Raw genomic sequence first — 20400 nt, forward strand, 5'->3', positions numbered from 1 at the left:
GACCACGCGCAGGAAACCTTCCTGTGATGTGTGTTGTTAATGCCTTTTCTTCTTATTTCCTGTGTATTCCACTTTTCCTTACGTTTATAGTTTTGCATTGTGATATTTATTTCTGTTGTTGCTCTTTTTCATGGTGGACTTTGCTATTACACTCAATCCTTTGGTGCATTCGCGCCTCACTCACTCAGCCTTATAAGAGGGAGGTTCCTAATCCTTTTCTGAAATAAATCACATCCCAACCAACAACAACTACCATCTAATTATAGCCTTGCATATCTATGCTACTGTTAATCCAAAAGATCACTGTTAAATTTTGAACAGCATCTGATTCTGCCTCTCTTGAACTTTCAAGCAAAAGCCCTACTTACCTGATGTTCTCAATAACTTCAAATTCATTTATGCGTATTGAGTGCAACAAACTATTTGGCCCAAAATTGCAGTCTGCATTGACTGTAACAGAACACTTACTGCATTTCAGATGACCAATATGTCTACCACCAAGACTGAAAAGCACAGTAACGCCAAGGTTAAATTGGTTGCAGTGAATACTGTCAGTTCACTAACAAGAAATTGAGAGATATATCTCCTTCCAATCATATCATGGATGTTCCTAAAATCAACTGTATAAATACCAACTCATCATCATCAATCAAGTTTAAGAGATGCTGGTGTGTATTTTTTGCAACTTCTCTGTTGCTTTCTTGATTTTTTTTGATTTGATTTCTGTGTGTCTGTAAAAGAACCATAAGCTGTGCCGTGTTAGTAGGTGACTTTGAAAACCACAGAAGTATGTATTGAATGGTCAGTTTGACAATTGAACTGGTGCGGGCATGCCCGCATAGTCTCTAGTTCTTACAAAAGTGACAATGTTTATTAATTGACATTGTCTCTCTTGCTATTCATCCTAGAGAAGTAGCAATTGGACACTATCGTTAAGGACAGTATAGTTGACCTTTCTTTGTTGTAGTAGTCCCACTCCATACTTTGGTTTGAGTGTTGTGCAAGATTTTATTTTTTGACTTATGTGGTGCAGAAGACACCCACATCAATTCTTTTGCTCTGAAGGTGTTGTTTATTCAAGAAGAAGAAACTGTTTTTTTAGAAAATCTCCTTGTTCAAGTATTCCTGAGCCGTGAGTAAACCTAGATTTTTTTACAAAAAATTACCTTCACAAATTGTATCCATGTAAAACTCTTCTCATAGGTTATCAAACCTCAAGTCCAAATAATCTAACTGACTCAAAAGGAATCAATTCAACAAAAGACAATTCTTGATCAAGAACAATTCAAAAGATATTATGTAAATTAGATATTAACTTGATTAAAAAGCTTTCGAATAGAAAAATAAAGAGATCAAACCAGCTTTAAAAACAATACTCAAAACCAATATCAATCAATCAATTTCTTAAGAAATCAAACTCATTTCTGTCAATCACATTGATCTTCCTACTATTTACGCATGATACATGATAATTACATTTCTTTTCTTGTTTTCAGATCATATTGATTCAAAACAAAGAAAAAACAAAAAAAATGAATAACCTAAAACCAAGATAGTAAAAAACTGAACCAAGAAAAAATAGAACAAGAAAATACTTATGAGTTTCATTCAACATTCAAAACGTTTTTCACAATCTAATGAAAAAACCCAACTATTGCTTTTTTTTTCTTTCTTTGTTAAATAATACTAACTATGAATTACTTGCTAAACAAAAGAAAAAACTAAATGATACTGAACTAAACTAAACTTTGCTAAACAAACCTACATTTCTTTTGTTTACAATTTTGTTTACAATTAATAATACTGAACAAAGAAAAGAAAGAAAGAAAAAAAAATTCTAAAAGAGCTTTCAAGATTCATATATTTCTCTACATAAATAAAGAATTAAATCAATAAATAAAAGATTATATATATATATATCGTTTTTTTTAATCAAACCAATTCCCATGTGTCACTAATTTTCTATTAGCAGTAGGCATTCTAATCAATCCAACTAAAAAAAAATTCAATAACCCAATTCAAAACGTCATCAATTTTCTCTTTTCAATCAAATCAATTCAAATCTTCAAACCCAAAAACCAATCCCCTTACCATTTCCATTAGACTCTTTTGATCTAACTTCTTCTACGACTTTTCCAATCTCTTCTTCTTCATTGATCGTAGGTGGATTAATCACAGGTGAAACAACCACACTAGAAGCAACAGAAGATCCAGAAGGAGAAAGAAAAGGTTCATTTCCACCACCTCCACCTCCTACAAGACTACTACTCCCATTCCCATTTCCATTTTCCATCACTTCTCTTCTTTGTTCTGTTTCCCATGCTAATCTTAACCTAGCCTTCTCTTCTAATGCACTGACTACCACATCTCGATCATTTTGGAGTGCTTCATAGATCATGCCGACTTGTCCTGAAAGATAGGCTTCTCTTTGGGCTACTGCTTTAAGATATGCTTCTCTCTGTGGATCAATTAGTGTAGGTGGTGGTTGTGGGATAGGTTGAATAGGAGTAACATTATGGTTTGGGGTGGTCTCAGTGGATGTTACCTCACCCACCTTGAAAGATGGACGTGTCTTTAGATTCACTGGGGGTGGTGGGGGTGAGTGATCACGCTGGGGTGATGGAGACAATGAGAATGTATGACGTTGTGATAGTGAGAGGGTTGAGAGGGGTAATGAGGAAACTGTATGATGAGGCGACGGTGAAAGTGTATGGCGGTGGGATGGCGAGAGTGTATGATGAGTAGGCGGTGAAATTGTATAATGAGGTGAAGACGAAGGTGCCTGCCGATGTGATGGAGATGGAGTATGATGAGTTGACATTGGGAGCGAATGATGTGGTAGTGACGTGGGAGTAGAAGCTCGATCAGAGTAAAGTGATGAAGAGCCATGATCCACCATACTGGTTTCAGCCTGATATGAGTTTGATTCATGTGAACCTGAAGTGAAAGTGAAGTTAACATGATATTATGATACATCGCATGGACAAGGAAAGCTCACTTTGGTTGGTCAGATGTAGACTTATATCTGGTCCTGTTCCATTGTCATCTGCTGTTTGATCGACGTGAGCTCCATATGTAGGTAAGGTGGTCGTTGTCAACATCGATCCTGCCCCTATCGAATCAACTCGACGGTTCCGATAAGATGCGCCTAGTGCCCTTTTATCATCTTCAGCCGTCGCATAACCTGAGTTCTGCTGTTCGGGAACCGCATTATCGAGATTCCCGAATGTGGGAGAGTCCAATGGGTTGGTGGATGTCAAAGATACCATCCTCGAGTTTCGTGATGGTACATACGAACTCTGTGAATATAATGTGACGCTACGGCTCAAAGTATCGGGTGTAGTCCTGTGAAATAAGCTCTGGGTATGCTCAGCTTCAGCTTTGGCTTTTAAAAACAGTTGTTGTTTTTCGTCTACTGATCCACTGATGACGCGTTGGTAAGCACCTAGTGGGGGTGGAGGTGCAGGTCTTAAAGCCTCTGGATGATTTGGCATAGAGTTGATAGACGTGATAGGCCATTCGACTTCTGAGGCGCGAGATGGGGTAGCCGATCTGGCTCGACTGTAAGGATCGCCTTCAGGAGCCTCCGGTGTGCTTTCCAGGTTAGGTTGACTAGAACTGCGAGTGGTACGAAAAGAACCTTTCGGAGCTCGCGCTCGAGTAGGGTCATCATTCAAGATGGGTTGATGATAGGATACCCGGGGGTCAAATGTAGTCTTGCGAGAGGACTCAGAGGTGGTTTGAGTTTGATGTGAATGTGAAGGATAATGACCAGACTGCCGAGAGTCTGAAGGTCCAGGCCTTGGGACACCGTGGGGTTCGAAAAAAATGGCGGGATGATGGGCGGAATGATGTGGGGTGATGGCAGAAGGAAATGGTCTCGGGCCGTTTCCATGAAGGGGAGGATATTGGAATGGAACACCTACGCCAGCGCCCACGCCCGTGAAAGAAGTGATCGATTGAGGACTCAAGGCCTGAGGATGTCGGAAAGATGGGTGTTGACCCAAATGATTGTTTCGATGAGTCTCATGAGGAGCGCTGGTCTGAGATCGAAGGATATCTGGCCTGGAGGTAGTGACAGGTAGGCAGAGTGTTGGTACCACTCCTATTTGCTGAATCGTGGTCTTTGAAAGAGCTCGACCTCGATCACCAATGATGATAGGCCTTCAAAACATCTTCAGCTTGAGGAGCTATTGCAGATGATCAAAAGAGAAAACGTGCAAATCAATCAATGATAATTACTCACAGCTCAGCGATGATCAGCTCGAGGGGCATCTTCTTCTTATCAGAGTATTTGCCAGTGGGTTCCAACACAGCTCTGACATGCATAAGATAATGAATCGAAAGATATTGGGCAGTGTTAACAGTAACTCTGGAGTGTGTATCTGGGAGGATACCTCGCACGTCGAATGCTAGGCAGTTCTTGTGAAGCAAAGTTTGTTGAACTCTTGCATGAACATCAACTACCGTACTGATTTTTCTGTCGGGAATGTCCGATTTCTTTGGGCTACTTGCCGTTTCTTTCTTTGGTGGAGAGTTGTTTTTCACAGTGCTGTTGGATTCATCATCGGGAATGGATTTGGTTTTTGTTGGTTTAGGAGACTTTCCGGGATGAAAGTAACAAGTTACTTCGCTGAGATTAATTTCGAACCGGTTGACCTTGATAGGATGAACAGACTGGCTTTCTAGCTTAATATGAGCAGTGATATCATCCCCCGGACCAAGAGCTATGGTCCGACGCGTGACTTCCATTGTTAGACCACGGTCTTCAACGGTACGAAGCTCAGGAGGTATAGGCTGATAGATCGGCCAAGAGGAATGTAGATCATGACGAACTATATCGACAACAGCAGAAGCGGTAACCAGCAATGGTGAACTGTTTCGTCTGAACCAAGAAGTAGCACTGCCTGATGGATGACGAGGACGAGCACAGAGAGTGGCTTGCAATACATAACTGATTCCAGTTCTGACTTTTGAATCCAGGATGAGAGAGGGCGGAAGATCTTGAGGCAAATCGATTTTGAACTCAAAATCACCCGAGGCCAATGGTGCCCATGCTAAAACACCTGCCGCAGACGCGTTTGAAGTCTGGGACGCGCCAGATTTGGATTCGGGGATAGATTTGCTCAAGTCCAGATTTGATGAGTCTTTGAATGGCGCACTAGACGATCTAGAATGAGGAGACTCGCTAGAAGTTGAAGCTGCGGCTTTCTTATGCTTGGATTTGGGAGCAGGTTCGTCTTGGATTCGGGCCGTGTTAGGCGAGCTCCAGAGGACAACCGGCTTAGAGTTGATTGTATCGGTATGACGGGAGATACCATGATTGGTATTGACGATGAGACCTTTGGGAGAAGGAATAGATTCGATTTTTTGTAATTCGATGTGAAGATAGGCAGCGTAAATGCCTTTAGAGCCAGGCCGAACCTCTACAGTGCCGGCTAGATGAGGAGCTGGACGATCGTGATTAGGATCAGCTGGAATCGAAGGATAGCCTTGAACAAAGTTCTTATGAGGAGGTGGACGGATCAAGCTGGAAGAAGATAATCAAGTGAGTGTCAGTCAAGCGTGTTATGATGAAATTGAAAGAGAGATTCACTGACACTTTTGCATTGGACATGATGAAGATGAGATTGTAAAAGATGGAGAGTGAGTGAATATGAAGCGAGCGAGTATCGATTGTGGATTATCGGTTGGAATCTTGATAAAGGTGATGTCAAAGTTTTAAAGTTTGATAAAAGGTCAAAGCTGCATGACACTAGATAGATAGCTCTTTACCAAAATGTGTTATGCTGTAGTTGAATTGGAATAGTGAGATGAGTAAATCAATTGGATCGAGAATTGAGAAGAAAGTCATCGATCATCAACGTCATCTTCATCAACCAATCCTCAACTATTCACTGATCAGAGTAAGTACATTCCCTTCAAATAACAGTACTATCAAAGGCTGTGCTTCTTCTTCTGCTTCGGAATAGGTTCTACACACTACACCAAATGTAATCTTTACCGGGCGGTAAAGAAAACTACTGACATAGAAAAGTCCTGAGGCAACAGGAAGAGAGCTAAAAATCTGAAAAAATATATACCTTGTTCCTAGATGTTGGGGCGTCATGATGAGTATTTTTTTGTATTTTACACACAGATATTGGTTTATGTACTAACGATAAACACTGAAAATCATCAAAAACTCACATGTAACAATACCTGAAATATGGGTCATGAGTATGAAGACAATATTTTGTGGTCTAAAAACTCCAATAACTTTTGCAATTCTGCTCCAAATAACTCGATTTTTGGTTCATTCAAAAGCTGAACTATTCTTCTTCACACTTCATAATGTTAGTAAGGTGCTATCTAGTCATTTAAACACTCTACATATGTTCAAACAGTTCTGCATGAATAGCTCTGTAGGATCTTTTTTAGACCAGCTACAGATGTGATGTCTCAATGAAAAATGTAGAGGAAAGGCTCACCTTTTTAATGCACTTTGAATCAAGTGATTTGATTCAGAACTGCAAAAGTTATTGATGTTTGAAGATTCCAAAATCCTATCTTCAAAGTCAAGGGCCAAATTTCAGGTATTGTTACAGGTGGGTTTTTGATGATTCTCAGCCTTTATTGTTAGTACATTAACCAATATATGTGTGTAAAATACAAAAAAATACTCGTCATGACGCCCCAACGTTTAGGAACAAGGTGCATATTTTTTCAGATTTTTAGCTCTCTTCCTGTTGCCTCAGGACTTTTCTATGTCAGTAGTTTTCTTTACCGCCCGGTAAAGATGACATTTTGTGTAGTGACAGGAACTGGGTTAAAAATAAGGATGCCACTATTTAACGCCCCCTCGGCGAACATCCGGCGCCCCTCGGGTTTTGACAAATACCCGCGCGGCCCGTTGATACCCGATGATTTTCAGTGCATATCTCACACCCTCAGACTCCAGGGGCTCCTTGAGGGCTCCCTAAGAGGGCACAACTTCACAGAAGCGCCCTCAAATTACCTATTTGATGCCCCTTCCATCCTTGAAGGGGCATCAAAGAACAATAAAACATTTGACAGGGCGTCAAAGCACTTTGACGCCCGGCCCGGCCCCATTCCTTCACGGCCTGTGTGTTCAATGCCTCCAATGGAAGCATTGATACACATACTCATAAGGACCCATCCCACTCTTGAAGTCTTGAAGTGTCTTTCCTCGCCTGTTTTTCATTTTTTTCTTGTGATCACCACCTCTTTCAAACCACATCAACATACTTCAATCAACCAACCCCGCAACCTCACATCACCTAATACACCCACTACCTACCAAATCCTATTATTAACTCCGCTACAACTCACCAAATCTCCCTCGAAGTACCTCGAACCTTGTTCCACAGTATGGTACACATACCCCGGCCTCCCCCACCTACATCAAATCCCACTGTACACGTAAATCGCATCCCCAACCCTGACTCAATTCAATCGAATCAGGATCATCCAGTCCCCGCTCCAGTTCCTCCGAGCGGATATGTTCCACCCAGTGAATATCCTGGATATTCTCGTGGTCATCATCCACCACCTTCTTTTCACCCACCTCCGTCCTTCCCTCTTTCTGGCGTTCATCACCATGGTCATAACGCTCACGCTCAACATCTATTTCCACCCGGCTTGTACCCACCTCCGTCGTACCCACCTCTCTACCCATCATCGTACCCACCATCTTCATATCCATCATCTTCTGGCATTTCGTACCCGGCCACATCCTATTCGGATTCAGGTCCAGCCAGCATGATTGCGTATGCACATGCTGGGCATCACTTTCAATCCGATTTGAACCATACCCAACACCCTCACCACTCTCCTGCTGCTCATTTCGATCATCGTGCCTGGCAACCGTTGTACTCTCAACCGAATCCATGTTTGTACTCAATTGATCCATATGCTTACCACCATACCACTCGTGATAAGCATATTAAGGATCATAACGCGACTCCGACTCACAAAACCAACACCAATACTACTACCGCTCCCCCTCATACACCTAATTCTGACGAGCCTTCCGCTACTCCTACCGAAACAACCACCTTTGCTGCGACTCCAACTACATCAACCGGAGATTTGGAACCTAATCAACTGGAAAACGAGAACAACTTAGACCTCATTCAGTTGGCATTAGATAACCATGAAAGAGACGCCGACTGGCCTCCAATTGGTATGTAGAAGATGATTCACCTTGCTACCTTCCGTTATCTGTACACTGATACTATACACATCATTTCCTCATCAGGAGCCACCCCTGTTCGCTTGCTTGAAGGACCTAGAACTGGAAAGGAGTTTATTGAGATGGAAAACGGATTGATGTACCTTAAAGCTGTCGCCCGATATCAAGGATACGCTGTCGCCATCAAAAGTCATAAAACCTTCAACCAACAGACCATCCGCCTTTATCTACGATGTTCTCTGGGTCACAAAGTCCAATCCGTTGCTCGAATTTGGTCTTCATCTTCCAAGAAGACGGGCTGTTCTTTTGAGGTGTCACTCAACTACCGAACTCATCTTGACCGCTGGATTGTGTGGCAAGACACTAAGAATCCAGTTAAACTCACTCACAATCATGCTCCCTTCGAAAACCCTCACAATATGTCTATTTATTGCCGATTCAACACCGCCAATTCACAAACAATTGATGACCTTTCTTCAGCAGGCTGCCGCGCGTCGGTAATCAGGGCACTCATTGATGTAGAACCAGGATCCCAGCCCTTAGTACGGGATATTAACAATGTTCGATACCGTCGGCGGGAGACTTGGCTCAATGGTCGCACACCGGTGCAAGGATTGTTTGATTTGATTGTGGATAGTCAATGGGCACACCGCACCTTAACTGCATTGAATGGGACCCTGCTTAACCTTTTCTTCGCTAGTCCTTCTGGAATTCGTTTGGCTCGACGTTTCCCAACGGTTCTCAGTTTGGATTGCACGTACAAGACGAACCGTTTCAATCTGCCGCTTTTACACATCGTTGGAACCACCAATACTCACCGATCATTTACCGTTGCTATGTGTTTTTTGACAAACGAAAAACAGGATCAGTATGAGTGGGCCTTGTCCCAACTCAAAGAAATCATTTTCCAGGATGAGAATCAAACCACAACCGTCAAGCTACCCGAAACTTTTGCGACCGATGCTGAACCTGCCCTCTACAATGCTATCTCTACCGTTTTCCCTGATTCAACACACATCCTTTGTGTTTGGCACATCAACATCAATGTGGCGAAGAACTGCAAGAACAAATTCTCAGAACCGGAGTGGACCGAATTCATGAAACTATGGAATACTTTCATTGCCTCTACTTCACAAGCCAACTACGATACAAATCTCGAAGCTGTCAGCAAAATGGCCAAAGTTCACGAAGTCTTTGCTTACCTTGAAGGCACTTGGCTCAATAAGACCGATAAATTTGTGACATTATTCACCTCCAAGTCTCCTCACTTTGGGAATTCATCAACTTCACGTACAGAAGGCAGTCATTTTAGAGCGAAAAGATTTCTTGACGGGCAAAACAATGACTTTATCACCTGCTTCAATGCCTTCAAACGATTTGAAGATCATCAAACCAGCGAAATCAATGTCTTGGTCGGCATCGAGAAGACAAAGACACTCCAAGGCCTTCCTGCTTTCTTCAAAGAGTTAAACGGCGTGGTCTCACACTTCGCCCTCAAAAAAATGAAATTACAGTACGATTTATTGCCCGACGCGCTCAACAAACCATGCACTCACACGTTTAGAGGTGCTTGGGGTCTCCCATGTGCACATGAGCTCGCTGCAGCGCGAGATAACGTGGACTATCTACCAACTGACTCAATCCACATGCAGTGGAAACTCGAGATGGAACTTGCGCCGCATACACACGAAGGGCTAATTGAAGCGGCAAGAATCAAGTTTGATAACTTACTTCAGTTACCTGAACATACACTTCGTAAGATTTTTACCGAAATCGGACTCCTCGAAACTGGACTTTTCTCTCTTGTACCCATTCTGGACGCCGAAGTCAAAAGGGACAATAAAGGCCGTCCTCGAGCTATCAATGGCAAAATTAAACGGGCCGCTTCTCCTGATACAAGATGGAAATCGGACATGGAACTCGCTGAGGCCTCGAAACGGCCTCGTGTCAGCAAGTGCAGCCTGTGTTTGAAACCCGGTCACAACATTACCACCTGTCCGCTTCGCGCCAGTCAGACTTCTGCGCCTTCCAGGTCATCTGGAACACCATCGAATTCCAAACGAAGTGCAATTCCCAAACGTACATTGAAAATGGTATTGACCGAAGAAGAAGAATTACTTGACGATTTTTATGACATGATTGAAGATAAGCCTATAGAGGACGTTGTAGACCCTGCCTCACCTGAATCTTATGATCTTTGTGAATTTGATTCTGGCGTTTCACAAGACTCAGAAGAGGGTGAAGAATCAGAAGATCAAGAGGGGGAAGATCTATGCGAATTCTGTGACGATCCCCTTCCCGCTTTCCCTTCGAAAAAGCTTATTAGCCTGAAAGCTCTGCTCTTGGCTATCCCTAGAGTGGTCAAAGGAAACCCTTTGTCGGTCAGTGTTTTTGCGTTTGACCTTTTGAAATGTCCGCTTCTGCTCACGTTGTGTGGACTATTTTGAACAGTGGACTCAAACGGCTGAGTATTGTCAATTACATCGAGCCGAATGTAAGACTATTCCACTTGGCGTCAGCAAAGGCTGGCCTACGGTTATAGATTTTGATGGTTTGCAGAAGCAAGTACACTCGCGATTTTACAACCACTTGACATCTAACACTTATTAATCAACTGCTACATAGCCGTATCAAGCAGCATACTCAGATATTGAGCAATATCATTAGCAAAACGGAACCATCAGTTTATTTCGATTACTCTAAGAAACATAAAGGGAAGCGTATGGACAGCGTGACCGATCTAGGAACATTTGAGGTGGAGCAACCAGGATAGTGAGTACTCCACCCCACCCTTGAGTGTTTTCTTGGTATCTGATCTATTTGCTTGGTCCCATCAGTTATGGATATCAAGGTTATCAAGTGTTTGTAAGAACCCTGGAGGCTATCTTCATCAATGATCCAAATTTGCCACATCACCTTGACTTTCGCAAAGCCGCACCTCTGACTCCGGAATCATTTATTCGAAAAGTCCTGATTCCTGAACTTGCTACGTGTTTAATTGCTGAGGATATGAACTTGGAACGTACGGACCCTCAAGTGAAGGAGACCTTGGAAATCAGCCGGGAATATGGTGTTGTAGTTTTTCCACTGTCTGACACTATCATTAATCACGAGTCTCCAAAGAAGACTTCCCCGACCATCAGCACCTTGGTCGACACTTCAGTCACTTCAGTCAACGTTAACACATCTCAATCGATGTCTGCCGCTTTAGGGAAGAGTGTCCTGGTTAAACCGGCCGAACAAAGGATATTGAGACAATTACCTTGTATAATTATTCCACACATCAAGTCTATTTACAATCCACCTCCCTTTGGCAACTGTGGATTTTATGCAATAGCCAATGCGCTGCGATGTCACAAAGAGGATTCATACATATTAGTTCGTCGCCACTTGCGCGAAGAGCTGATCCCTCATCGGAACATCCATGAACAGCTGATCTCTACTGCGCCCGGAATGCAATCACGCCGTGTGAAGACTCGACGTACAGCACCGGCCGCCACAGAGATTGTGGATGATCTTATTGAACGACTTAAACCCCAGGGGGCTCAATGTGGTGAAGCATACTGGATGCGTATGCCTTACTTGGGCTACGTCATTGCCAGTGTGTACGAATGCCCACTGATTCTCTTCAACCTGATTGAATCAAACTGCTATACCTTTTTCCCGTATCGCACACCGCCAAACAGAAATAATCCAATCATTTTAGCTTTTGTTGATGGTAAACATTTTGCGAACCTGGGTGCAGTGGTGGGCGCAGTGCCATTGCCGGAGATATACGGTGATACCCTCTCACCCACAATCACTGAGACCCACATTCCTGATTGGATTTGCAAATACCAATTGCAGTTAGATATGTGGGCTCAAAGTCGTTAGTAAGTATCTTGTGTGGTACACTTTACAACAGTGTGTTTGTTCCACTCCAGTCTCTTGGTTGTTTTTCCCACCGATATCCTTTTTTTTTGGTTTTTTGAGCTTTACCTTTACAGTTGTTTTTGTCATTTTCCTTGTTTTATCTCTTGTTATGCGCCCCTCCCTACATGCCTCATACATGCCTCATCCTCATATGGCTGACCGATGTCTTTTATGCCGATATCAGTGTCAGAAACATCTATGCTAATATAACATATGCTTATGCCATGCTAAAAGCGGTCTGTGTCTGTGCGCGTCATTTTGAGCTTCGAAAACAAACACATCTTGATCATTGATGTATGTACAACAGTTTCAAAACGATGAACAAAGATTCGGAAGTGAGGTTTGTTGGGTGCCCCAATGTGGTGCCCCTTTTTTCGAAATGGGGCGCCAAAATTGTTTGGAGCCTGGTGTCCGACCCGATATAGGGCGCCGGATACAGTTCCGAGGGCGCTAAATAGTGGCGTCCAAAAATAAAGGGTGGAAGGAGTTTGACACCTTATCAATAATATGCGGGGATTGATAGTGATCATGTAGTACTAGGGAAAACTTTCATAACATATGATTTCTATCCAGGATCAAAAAAGAAAATAATCAGAGAAATCAAAGTCACACAAAAACAGCTGAATGACAAATTTCCAGGTTCTACATGATGAAGGAGAAAATTGGAGCTCAAGACTAGCTTGATATCATAACATTCAAGGCCAAAAAGAAATCAAGAAAATCACCCAAAACATAAGGGTAAACGCACTGATATAGACATAATCTCAATGTTCCATAGAATGATTGGAAGAACCAATTAGCCTCACATCAGAAGAAAGATCAAAAAAATAAACAACAAGAGTACACATCCACCATGCAAACACAATTCATCAACCATAATCTATATGTATGTTACTTGTGATGTTGTAATTGGAAATGAAATGATCATTATGATATGTATAAAACTAGTTGCCGTGGTAAACTACTACTTATTCAATGGCTTGCTCATCATGATTGTCTTCAATAAGAATTGGTTCCTCAACACTAGAAAAAAACACAGTGGTTTGGTGGTCTTCACACAGATTGATCACCACCGGTTTGCTACCGCTTGTCTTTGGCTTGTCTGAAGGCTCAATTTCCTGTTCAGTGGTATCATGTGAATGTTCAGTGATGATCTGATAGTCTCTGTCTTTAAAGAGTGATGGGAGTGGGCTGGCGGACCGAGGAAGGAGATCTGCGGCAATCAACATTTCTAAGGGAAGGAAATAGATGTAAGCATCAGATTTGGAGATTCTAGTCAAGAAATATGAGAAAATGAAAGAGAGAAGAGAAATTATTATTCAAGCTTACTACGAGACATGTAGATCCATACAAATCGTAGAAATGGCTCTGGATTCATCTGGCGAATGGTGGCAGATTTGGAAGGTTGCGGTTTTGGTGCAATAGTCAACTCATCAAGGCTGAAAAGATTTCAAGTCAGAAAGGTGCTGAAACGTGTGAAAGTTGAAAGAGTAAATGTAATTTTTTGAATCAATTATGCAATCTAACTGACCTGATGGTATGTGGAAGCATGATTGCTTCTTTGTACCGTTCACAAAATTTAATCAAAGAAGCAAGAGATGGAATATCCTGTTGTAGGTCTGGTTTTGCTTTGCCCAAACTACAGTGATAGAATTCTAATGATACAGTGCCTAGATTCTCAAGAATATCCTCTGAGTGACTATCATCTTCCTCTATAAGATTCTCATATATGTATATAGATCAAGTGAAGTGAGACAAAAAGAAATTCAAATGAAAGTCAGTTTACATCTAAAGAGTTTAGAAAAGGGGAATCAGACAGACCTGACAGCTCACTATTTGAAAACTTGAAGGGCATTAACTTTGTGTCATCCAGATAGATCCCGTAGAAGGTTGATCGAAGTTGTTTGCTATCAGGGTATGCACGTCCGTCCATGAAGACTCCATCACAGTAGAGGTCAACTATATAATCTCCTGGTTCCATTCCTCCTGAAAACTTCACTTGAAAAGTCTGGTCTGCTATGGATTTGCAGAAGACGGTGTTGGGTGCTGAATTAGGGCTGCGATACTCAGGTAGACGCTTTCCATTGCAAATAATGTTTGCTTGGATTCCATTTGCCCATGGCATGATTAACTTTTTTGGACCAAATTTGATTATCACTCAAAGTTGTACCAAAGATGTTGATGTGAAGTGCTGAGGAAAGGTGACTGATTTTCAGGCAAGGGACGATTGATGTGCTGGATGTGTGATTTGAATTTAAGCAATTTTTGGCCTTTGTAAGCTGAATGGCTATAGGCCTCTTCAGACATATATATAAGTGCAGTTCATATATCCGGTTGTACAAATGAGTTAGCAATGTGAATTAGGGCTCTATATAGAATATGAAATGATGAAAATGGAAAATAAGAGACACGTGCGGAAATTCCTTCTCATAAAAATTAAAAGATTACCCAACGACTCTCCAAAGAGTTATGGAAATGACTGAGCTTCAGGTTGTTCGGACAACTTCATACCATTATCTTTACCAAAAAGGACAGGGACAGCCTTGCTTAATTGTAACTGTATCTTGATTGAAAACGAAAAATAGGGGGTATCAAGTAAAGCTTTTCTGTTACTTGCTTTGAAGTTTCCCTGAATGGGTGTTGAGGGACATGACGATTGGTTGTGAGGAAGTAAGAAAGATAAATATAAAAGTGATAGTGAAGAAGTGCACAAAAATTGAAAAGTGGTCTTGGTAGTCTGAGGGATGAGAGGTAGTCTGATCTGAGGGATGAGAACGAAAACAGTGTTTTCTGAGCACAGATGAGATTACGTGGAAAAACTGTGTTTTCTGAAAACAGTTTTTTTGAAACAGCTGTATCTTATGTCCTGCTTTGTACCCCTTTGTTCTCATGGACTCTGGGAAGCTTGGATTTGAGCAGACCCCACGGGTCCTCGCGCACCAATATCGAGCAGCCTCCTTGCCGGTGCGCGCGGTCGGATAGCTGCTTGTTTCCACGCCAGGTTTTGCTCGAAATATCTCGACTTGATACCCCCCAATCTATTTTCAAAAGAATGAAAAGAAAAACAAATAGTCCAAAGAGAGAAAACAGTGCCAAAATGGCACAAGTGTAGAAAGCTAAGAATCAGTGCATGAGGATTTATGATTGCAATGTGACTCAGTCTCAAGATTGAGACACCGTCCTACGCCCTCATCCTTATACATTTCTTCAGACTTTCATTCTGGCCCAACATAAGTGATTGACATTACCCTACAAAAGAATTATGGTGCTGGAAGAATCATAGAATAAGATTGGGATTGGAAAAGTGACTCATACATACTCTATCAAAACACGTGAGTATGGCTGACAATGCAATCCACTACCATGAAAACAGTAAAGAAGAAAGAGCATGTCACCAGAATTGCAGATTATTTTGTTTGAAATCACAATCCTCTTCCTCGTCAATGAATAAATGTTTTCAAACATGCTACACTCCTATATTTCATGAGATGTTAAATATTCAAGCTGCTTAACAGCATATTACGTATAGTGATTTGTAGCAATGAAAACTGGTTTATAAAACAGAGACATGCACCTTGTGATCAGGCAGAACTTCTTACCTCAGCTCATGTGATGTAACCTGACGTGACATGGTATAGATCTTGGCCTGATAAGATACGATGATAAACTCAATTTCTAGTCGTGAAATTTGAGATGGTAAACAAGTCTATTCAGAAACTGAGGCCATAATTTTTGTAAAGTGTTTGTATATCCACCTACAACTACACAGGGTGTATTTATTGCTAGCAGATGTGAATAGTGAAAATGAACGTCTTCTTGGGGCTCTTGTAAACAAACATGGTTAAGATCATGAAAATTCAAACACAAAACCTTGTAGCAAACTGTGGAATGAGATACACTTGTTTTTGAATTTATGTTAAGATCCGTTGACTTGGATCACAACAGGTGTCTCCGGGTAAAGATCCTAGATAATTTTACAAGTAAAAAATTGATAGACCAAAATTAACACATGTCCCATTTTCTACAGACCAAAGAAGAAAAAGATGATCTACTGACAAGATATCCAACAAAGGCTCCGGAGAATATGTAGATTGCCATTGTCAGATTTTGTTTTTTTGTCTCGGCATGATCAGTCAATTTGCTAAGTGCGAAATTGATAACGTCAGCTCAAGTAGTCTCATGTAGGTGACAAATATTTAGATATTACTGACAGTTAGAGCGCACGTGAAGCCTAAGGTATCATCAAACTGCAGACAAGGCCCTGAGCTATTTCAAGCAACGGTACGGTAGGTACAAACAGGTTTTGATCAAACCGTGATTTTCTCTGCACTTGGATAAGAGAAAGTAGCTTACGTCCAATAGGTGATTTTACAAAGTCCAACAGTGTAATATTTGTGGGCACCACTTGCATGGTGGAATTTGTTGTTTTCTGTAGACGAGAATCCTGTTTCCAAGGTTGTTTGACAATATTATAGAAGTGATTCACCTTGGCAATTGGTGTAAATGGCGCTGAATGCCAGTAAAGGGGTAGCAAGAGCTAAAAGACAGATTGTTCTTAAAAGCATGATGTTGGGATAAGTTAAGTCAAAGGATGGTATGTGCAGAAACTTTGTCACCAAAGATCTATCAAAGTTTGATTTTTTGTCCACCCCACCCTCCCTACATACACTGCAAAAATAATGTATTTCTCCAAGGTGAAAAATGATTGGATTGAATGGACAAAGTGATTAACAATGCAGAATTGATGCATTTTTAACGATTTTGTAAAATAAATGTAATCATCAAATGAGAGAGAAAAGCATCTTAAAACTAGCCCCCACAGCACCCCCCACAGGTGCCATGAAGGCTTCAGCCCATGTGGGCTCTGTACTCAAACTTTCCAAGGGAGGTAGAGGCAGAGTACCACTGCAAACATTATACGCTATCCTCAAGTGGAACTGGGAAAATGATGATTATTGTAGTTTGTCATCAAAAGATCTATCACAGCACACCTGGGCCATAACACCCACACTACATATGTGCCAAAAGCTGAGTAAATTATTAGCTATCATGTACATACAGTTCTGCTCAGTTTCCTGCTCATCTGAATGAGTGGACCATATGTACTACTTTATGTAATTTTTTTTCAGTTTGACAAAAACATTCCAACAATTGACTACATACACTGACTCATAGTTTTGGTGTAATTCCATTAACTAAACCACATGTAACAACCTTTCTGTTACTGGTGAATGGCTTTCAAAGTATTACAAGAGTAGCTATGGAGGTATATGTAGTCAATTTTTAGGACTGTTTTGTCAAACTGAAAAAGTTACATGTTGTATCACATGTGATTTACTTCTTCAGGTGAGCAGGGAACTAAGCAGACCTGTATGTACCTGATAGCTCATAATTTACTCAGCTTGTTGCACATATGTAGTGTGGGTGTTATGGCTCAGGTGTGTAGTGATAGATCTTTTGATGACAAACTACAATAATCATCATTTTCCCAGTTCCACTTGGGGATAGTGTATGGTTGTTTACCGTGAGTCATTTTTCAGAGAAAGATGAGGCACAGGAAAAGTTGATCCACAGTTTGATTATTGAGCTCTTCAAGAGTTACATGTAAGGACTTTGTATGTCCTCACTGAAAGAAAGGAAAGGATAAGGTGGAAGGTTTGTGAAGTTACGATTTCTAAGGCGCTCAGGGGTGTCAATCATCACAAAAGTGGTGGAAAACTTTCTAGAACCAAATTACATGTTTCAATTATGGACTGAAGCCAAATAGATGACAACAAGCCATCACTCAAGGATCTTAAGGAGTCAGATTGAGGTGGTATTGTGGAAAGATATATCTAGAGAACTATGTATTAGGTCTAAAGTATGTTACGTAAGACATTAGACTTCTGCACAGCCAGCATATTTGGCTCAGATGCAAAAATCCAAGGAGTTCTTGGATTTTGACCCCAAGGGAAGCTCCCACCAAGGATCCAATCCAAGGGCAAAATTTGCCTCGGAGGTATTCCTTGGGTGACCTTTTCCTGGGGGGGCCATCTGAGGACTCCTTGAACATTGTAGAACTTAAAGCTCAACAAGAGCTTTACAGAGCTTAAAGAGGGATAATCTACTAATATAACTAACTAGTAGAAGTTGCCTAAGACTGCCTCTTTGAAAGAATCAACACGGGGTTTTGCTGAATTCTTTGGGATAAGGCACCAGAGAAATTGTCTCAATACTTAATTCAAGTATTATTCCCGTGATCTTTAGAAATAAAGAAATCTCAACACTGCTATAGTGTTATTCCAATCTGAGCACAACAAAAACACAACTTTAATTACTAGCAAAGCAACAATCAGTTTGATTGTTATTCCAATGAAGACTTGTAGTCTTATCACACGTAAAGAAATTTCTTCTTTGATGTAAAGGGGCAATTTAGTGAACTTAGTACTGCTAAAGTAATTTAATGATGATTAAAAACACTCTAACAAAAGTATAAGATGATTAAAACGGGGAACAAAGGCCCGTAAAATCCTTAACAATAGTATATATCCTTCCAACAACCTTCAACAATGGTCAACAACCCCCAAAAAACCTCAAAAACCGTCAAAATCAACAGAATTTCCTCCAATGTAATCATATGATGTCATGAATATTATTGTTTGTAATGATTTAAGGCGTGAATTTAATCAATTGATGTGAATAAATGATGAACAGATCTTCTTATGATGAATACAGGTGATTTTTTCCTAATATTCATAGCTGAAATCCATTTTTGGAATTACGAATTTTTTGTAAAGTTGTTCAATTTTGGATTACTATAGCTCATTTTATAGCCCTCGTGATACTGATCATTTATCACCCCCTCATCACCTATTTCTGATGTGTGATGAATAAGTTATTGAGTTGTAAAGATTGCAGAAATAAAGTTTTGTCATGTAAATGTCACATGTAACCTCCAAATTCGAAATTCACTCCAGTTTCTTTGTTGCCTTATAACTTGTTCACTACTCCTCCGTTACTAATAATTTAAAGGTTGTACATTATGAAACCAATGATTCTGCGTCGAATGAACTATTACACACCTAATTCCGACAAATTTTACCATATGTAATTAACTGAAAACCTTCAATTTTGATGAATTTTGACTATTTTCACGTCTAATAATGATTTTCCTTCTATCAAAAGATCATTCCACAGCACTCCAATCAATCACACAGCATTAAAATCACTCTGAAAAACCCTTGGCGCAATCAATCCATCAATGACATCACTACACAGGAATCAATACCATAGTACCCTTCTTCAAAATTTCCCTTTTCTTGAATAACTTCACACCTCCCTTATCAATCCTCATGATTAAAGTTGTTGCTGACTAATTTTATCCTTCTCTTTCACAATAAAACCTTCCTGAACCAATATCTCTTCTAATAATAAGCTAAAAACCACTTTCCAAGCTTTCATACCCATATTTTCGAATTTTTCTCCAACTTTCTTAATATTCTTCTTCTTCTTTCATTCTTTTCATAACAGTTTCCATTCCTAAAGATTCAAACTAAATGTTCTTCTTCCTCAAATCCCTTCTTACTAATTCTCTTAATTTGATTTTCACTCTTATTGTCATAGACGAGTGCGGTTAGGGTTAGAATTATTATTAGTTTGTTTCAAGATTCTTCTGTATGGCTAGACATTGTTCTGGTTACCTTTTTCTTTCTTCTGTTCCTTATTTCTCTCGTATCGGATTATGTTATCTTAAATTCTGTTTGTTCCTGAAGCTTATATGAGCTTTAGTTTGTTCCTGATTGTTGTCGATTTTTCCTTTATATACTCTCTTATCTTTTCTGTTGTAGAGCTTTTTCTTTATTGAAATATTTATTATCATTTCCCTTTTTCTAGAAAGACATTATTATTAAAGACCAGACCAGAACAGGTTCAAGTGTTCAAGACCAGACCAGTATCTAGGATACAAGGTTCCCCATCACAATTTATATTTCGATCTTCAAAATAATTTTTTTTTTCCTTATAATTTCTTTAAAGTTTATGATTAGAATAGATTTTACTCAAGCTTATCAATTTTTATATTTCCATCCTATTTCGATATCACCTGAAGAACCATTAGAAACTCTCAAGGAATTACCGTATTTTGAATTTCCTGAAGAAGATCCTTTTAATAGTAGAAATCAAGTAATTATTGAAGAAAGTTGGAATCATTACTTTTTGATTGAGTATATTGAAGCTTTTCATTTTTTTCGAAATTGTGAGGAAGAATTCTCTCCAGATACTTCGATACATTCTGAATTTTTTTTGAACACGTTTGA

General features: G+C 40.4%; 3 protein-coding genes across 3 annotated transcripts; all 3 read right to left on the bottom strand.

Moving 5' to 3' along the window:
* Positions 1-1928: 1928 nt before the first annotated feature.
* On the bottom strand, positions 1929-5617 carry MELLADRAFT_113614 (uncharacterized protein; the record flags this gene model as incomplete). The annotated part of the gene is made up of 5 exons (XM_007418345.1): positions 1929-1993; positions 2092-2937; positions 2999-4164; positions 4247-5530; positions 5601-5617. The coding sequence occupies 5 exons, from the start codon at positions 5615-5617 to the stop codon at positions 1929-1931; spliced, it is 3378 nt and encodes a 1125-aa protein (XP_007418407.1).
* Positions 5618-7399: 1782 nt separating this feature from the next.
* MELLADRAFT_113615 (uncharacterized protein) lies at positions 7400-7891 on the bottom strand (the record flags this gene model as incomplete). Its single annotated transcript, XM_007418344.1, has 1 exon — positions 7400-7891. One exon carries the CDS (start codon positions 7889-7891, stop codon positions 7400-7402), a length of 492 nt encoding a protein of 163 aa, XP_007418406.1.
* Positions 7892-13074: 5183 nt separating this feature from the next.
* MELLADRAFT_69379 (uncharacterized protein) lies at positions 13075-14231 on the bottom strand (the record flags this gene model as incomplete). Its single annotated transcript, XM_007418315.1, has 4 exons — positions 13075-13337; positions 13436-13545; positions 13638-13818; positions 13928-14231. 4 exons carry the CDS (start codon positions 14229-14231, stop codon positions 13075-13077), a joined length of 858 nt encoding a protein of 285 aa, XP_007418377.1.
* Positions 14232-20400: the final 6169 nt, after the last annotated feature.

The sequence above is a fragment of the Melampsora larici-populina genome (assembly GCF_000204055.1).
Source record: "Melampsora larici-populina 98AG31 unplaced genomic scaffold MELLAscaffold_89, whole genome shotgun sequence".
In the NCBI taxonomy this organism is placed as follows: domain Eukaryota; kingdom Fungi; phylum Basidiomycota; class Pucciniomycetes; order Pucciniales; family Melampsoraceae; genus Melampsora; species Melampsora laricis-populina.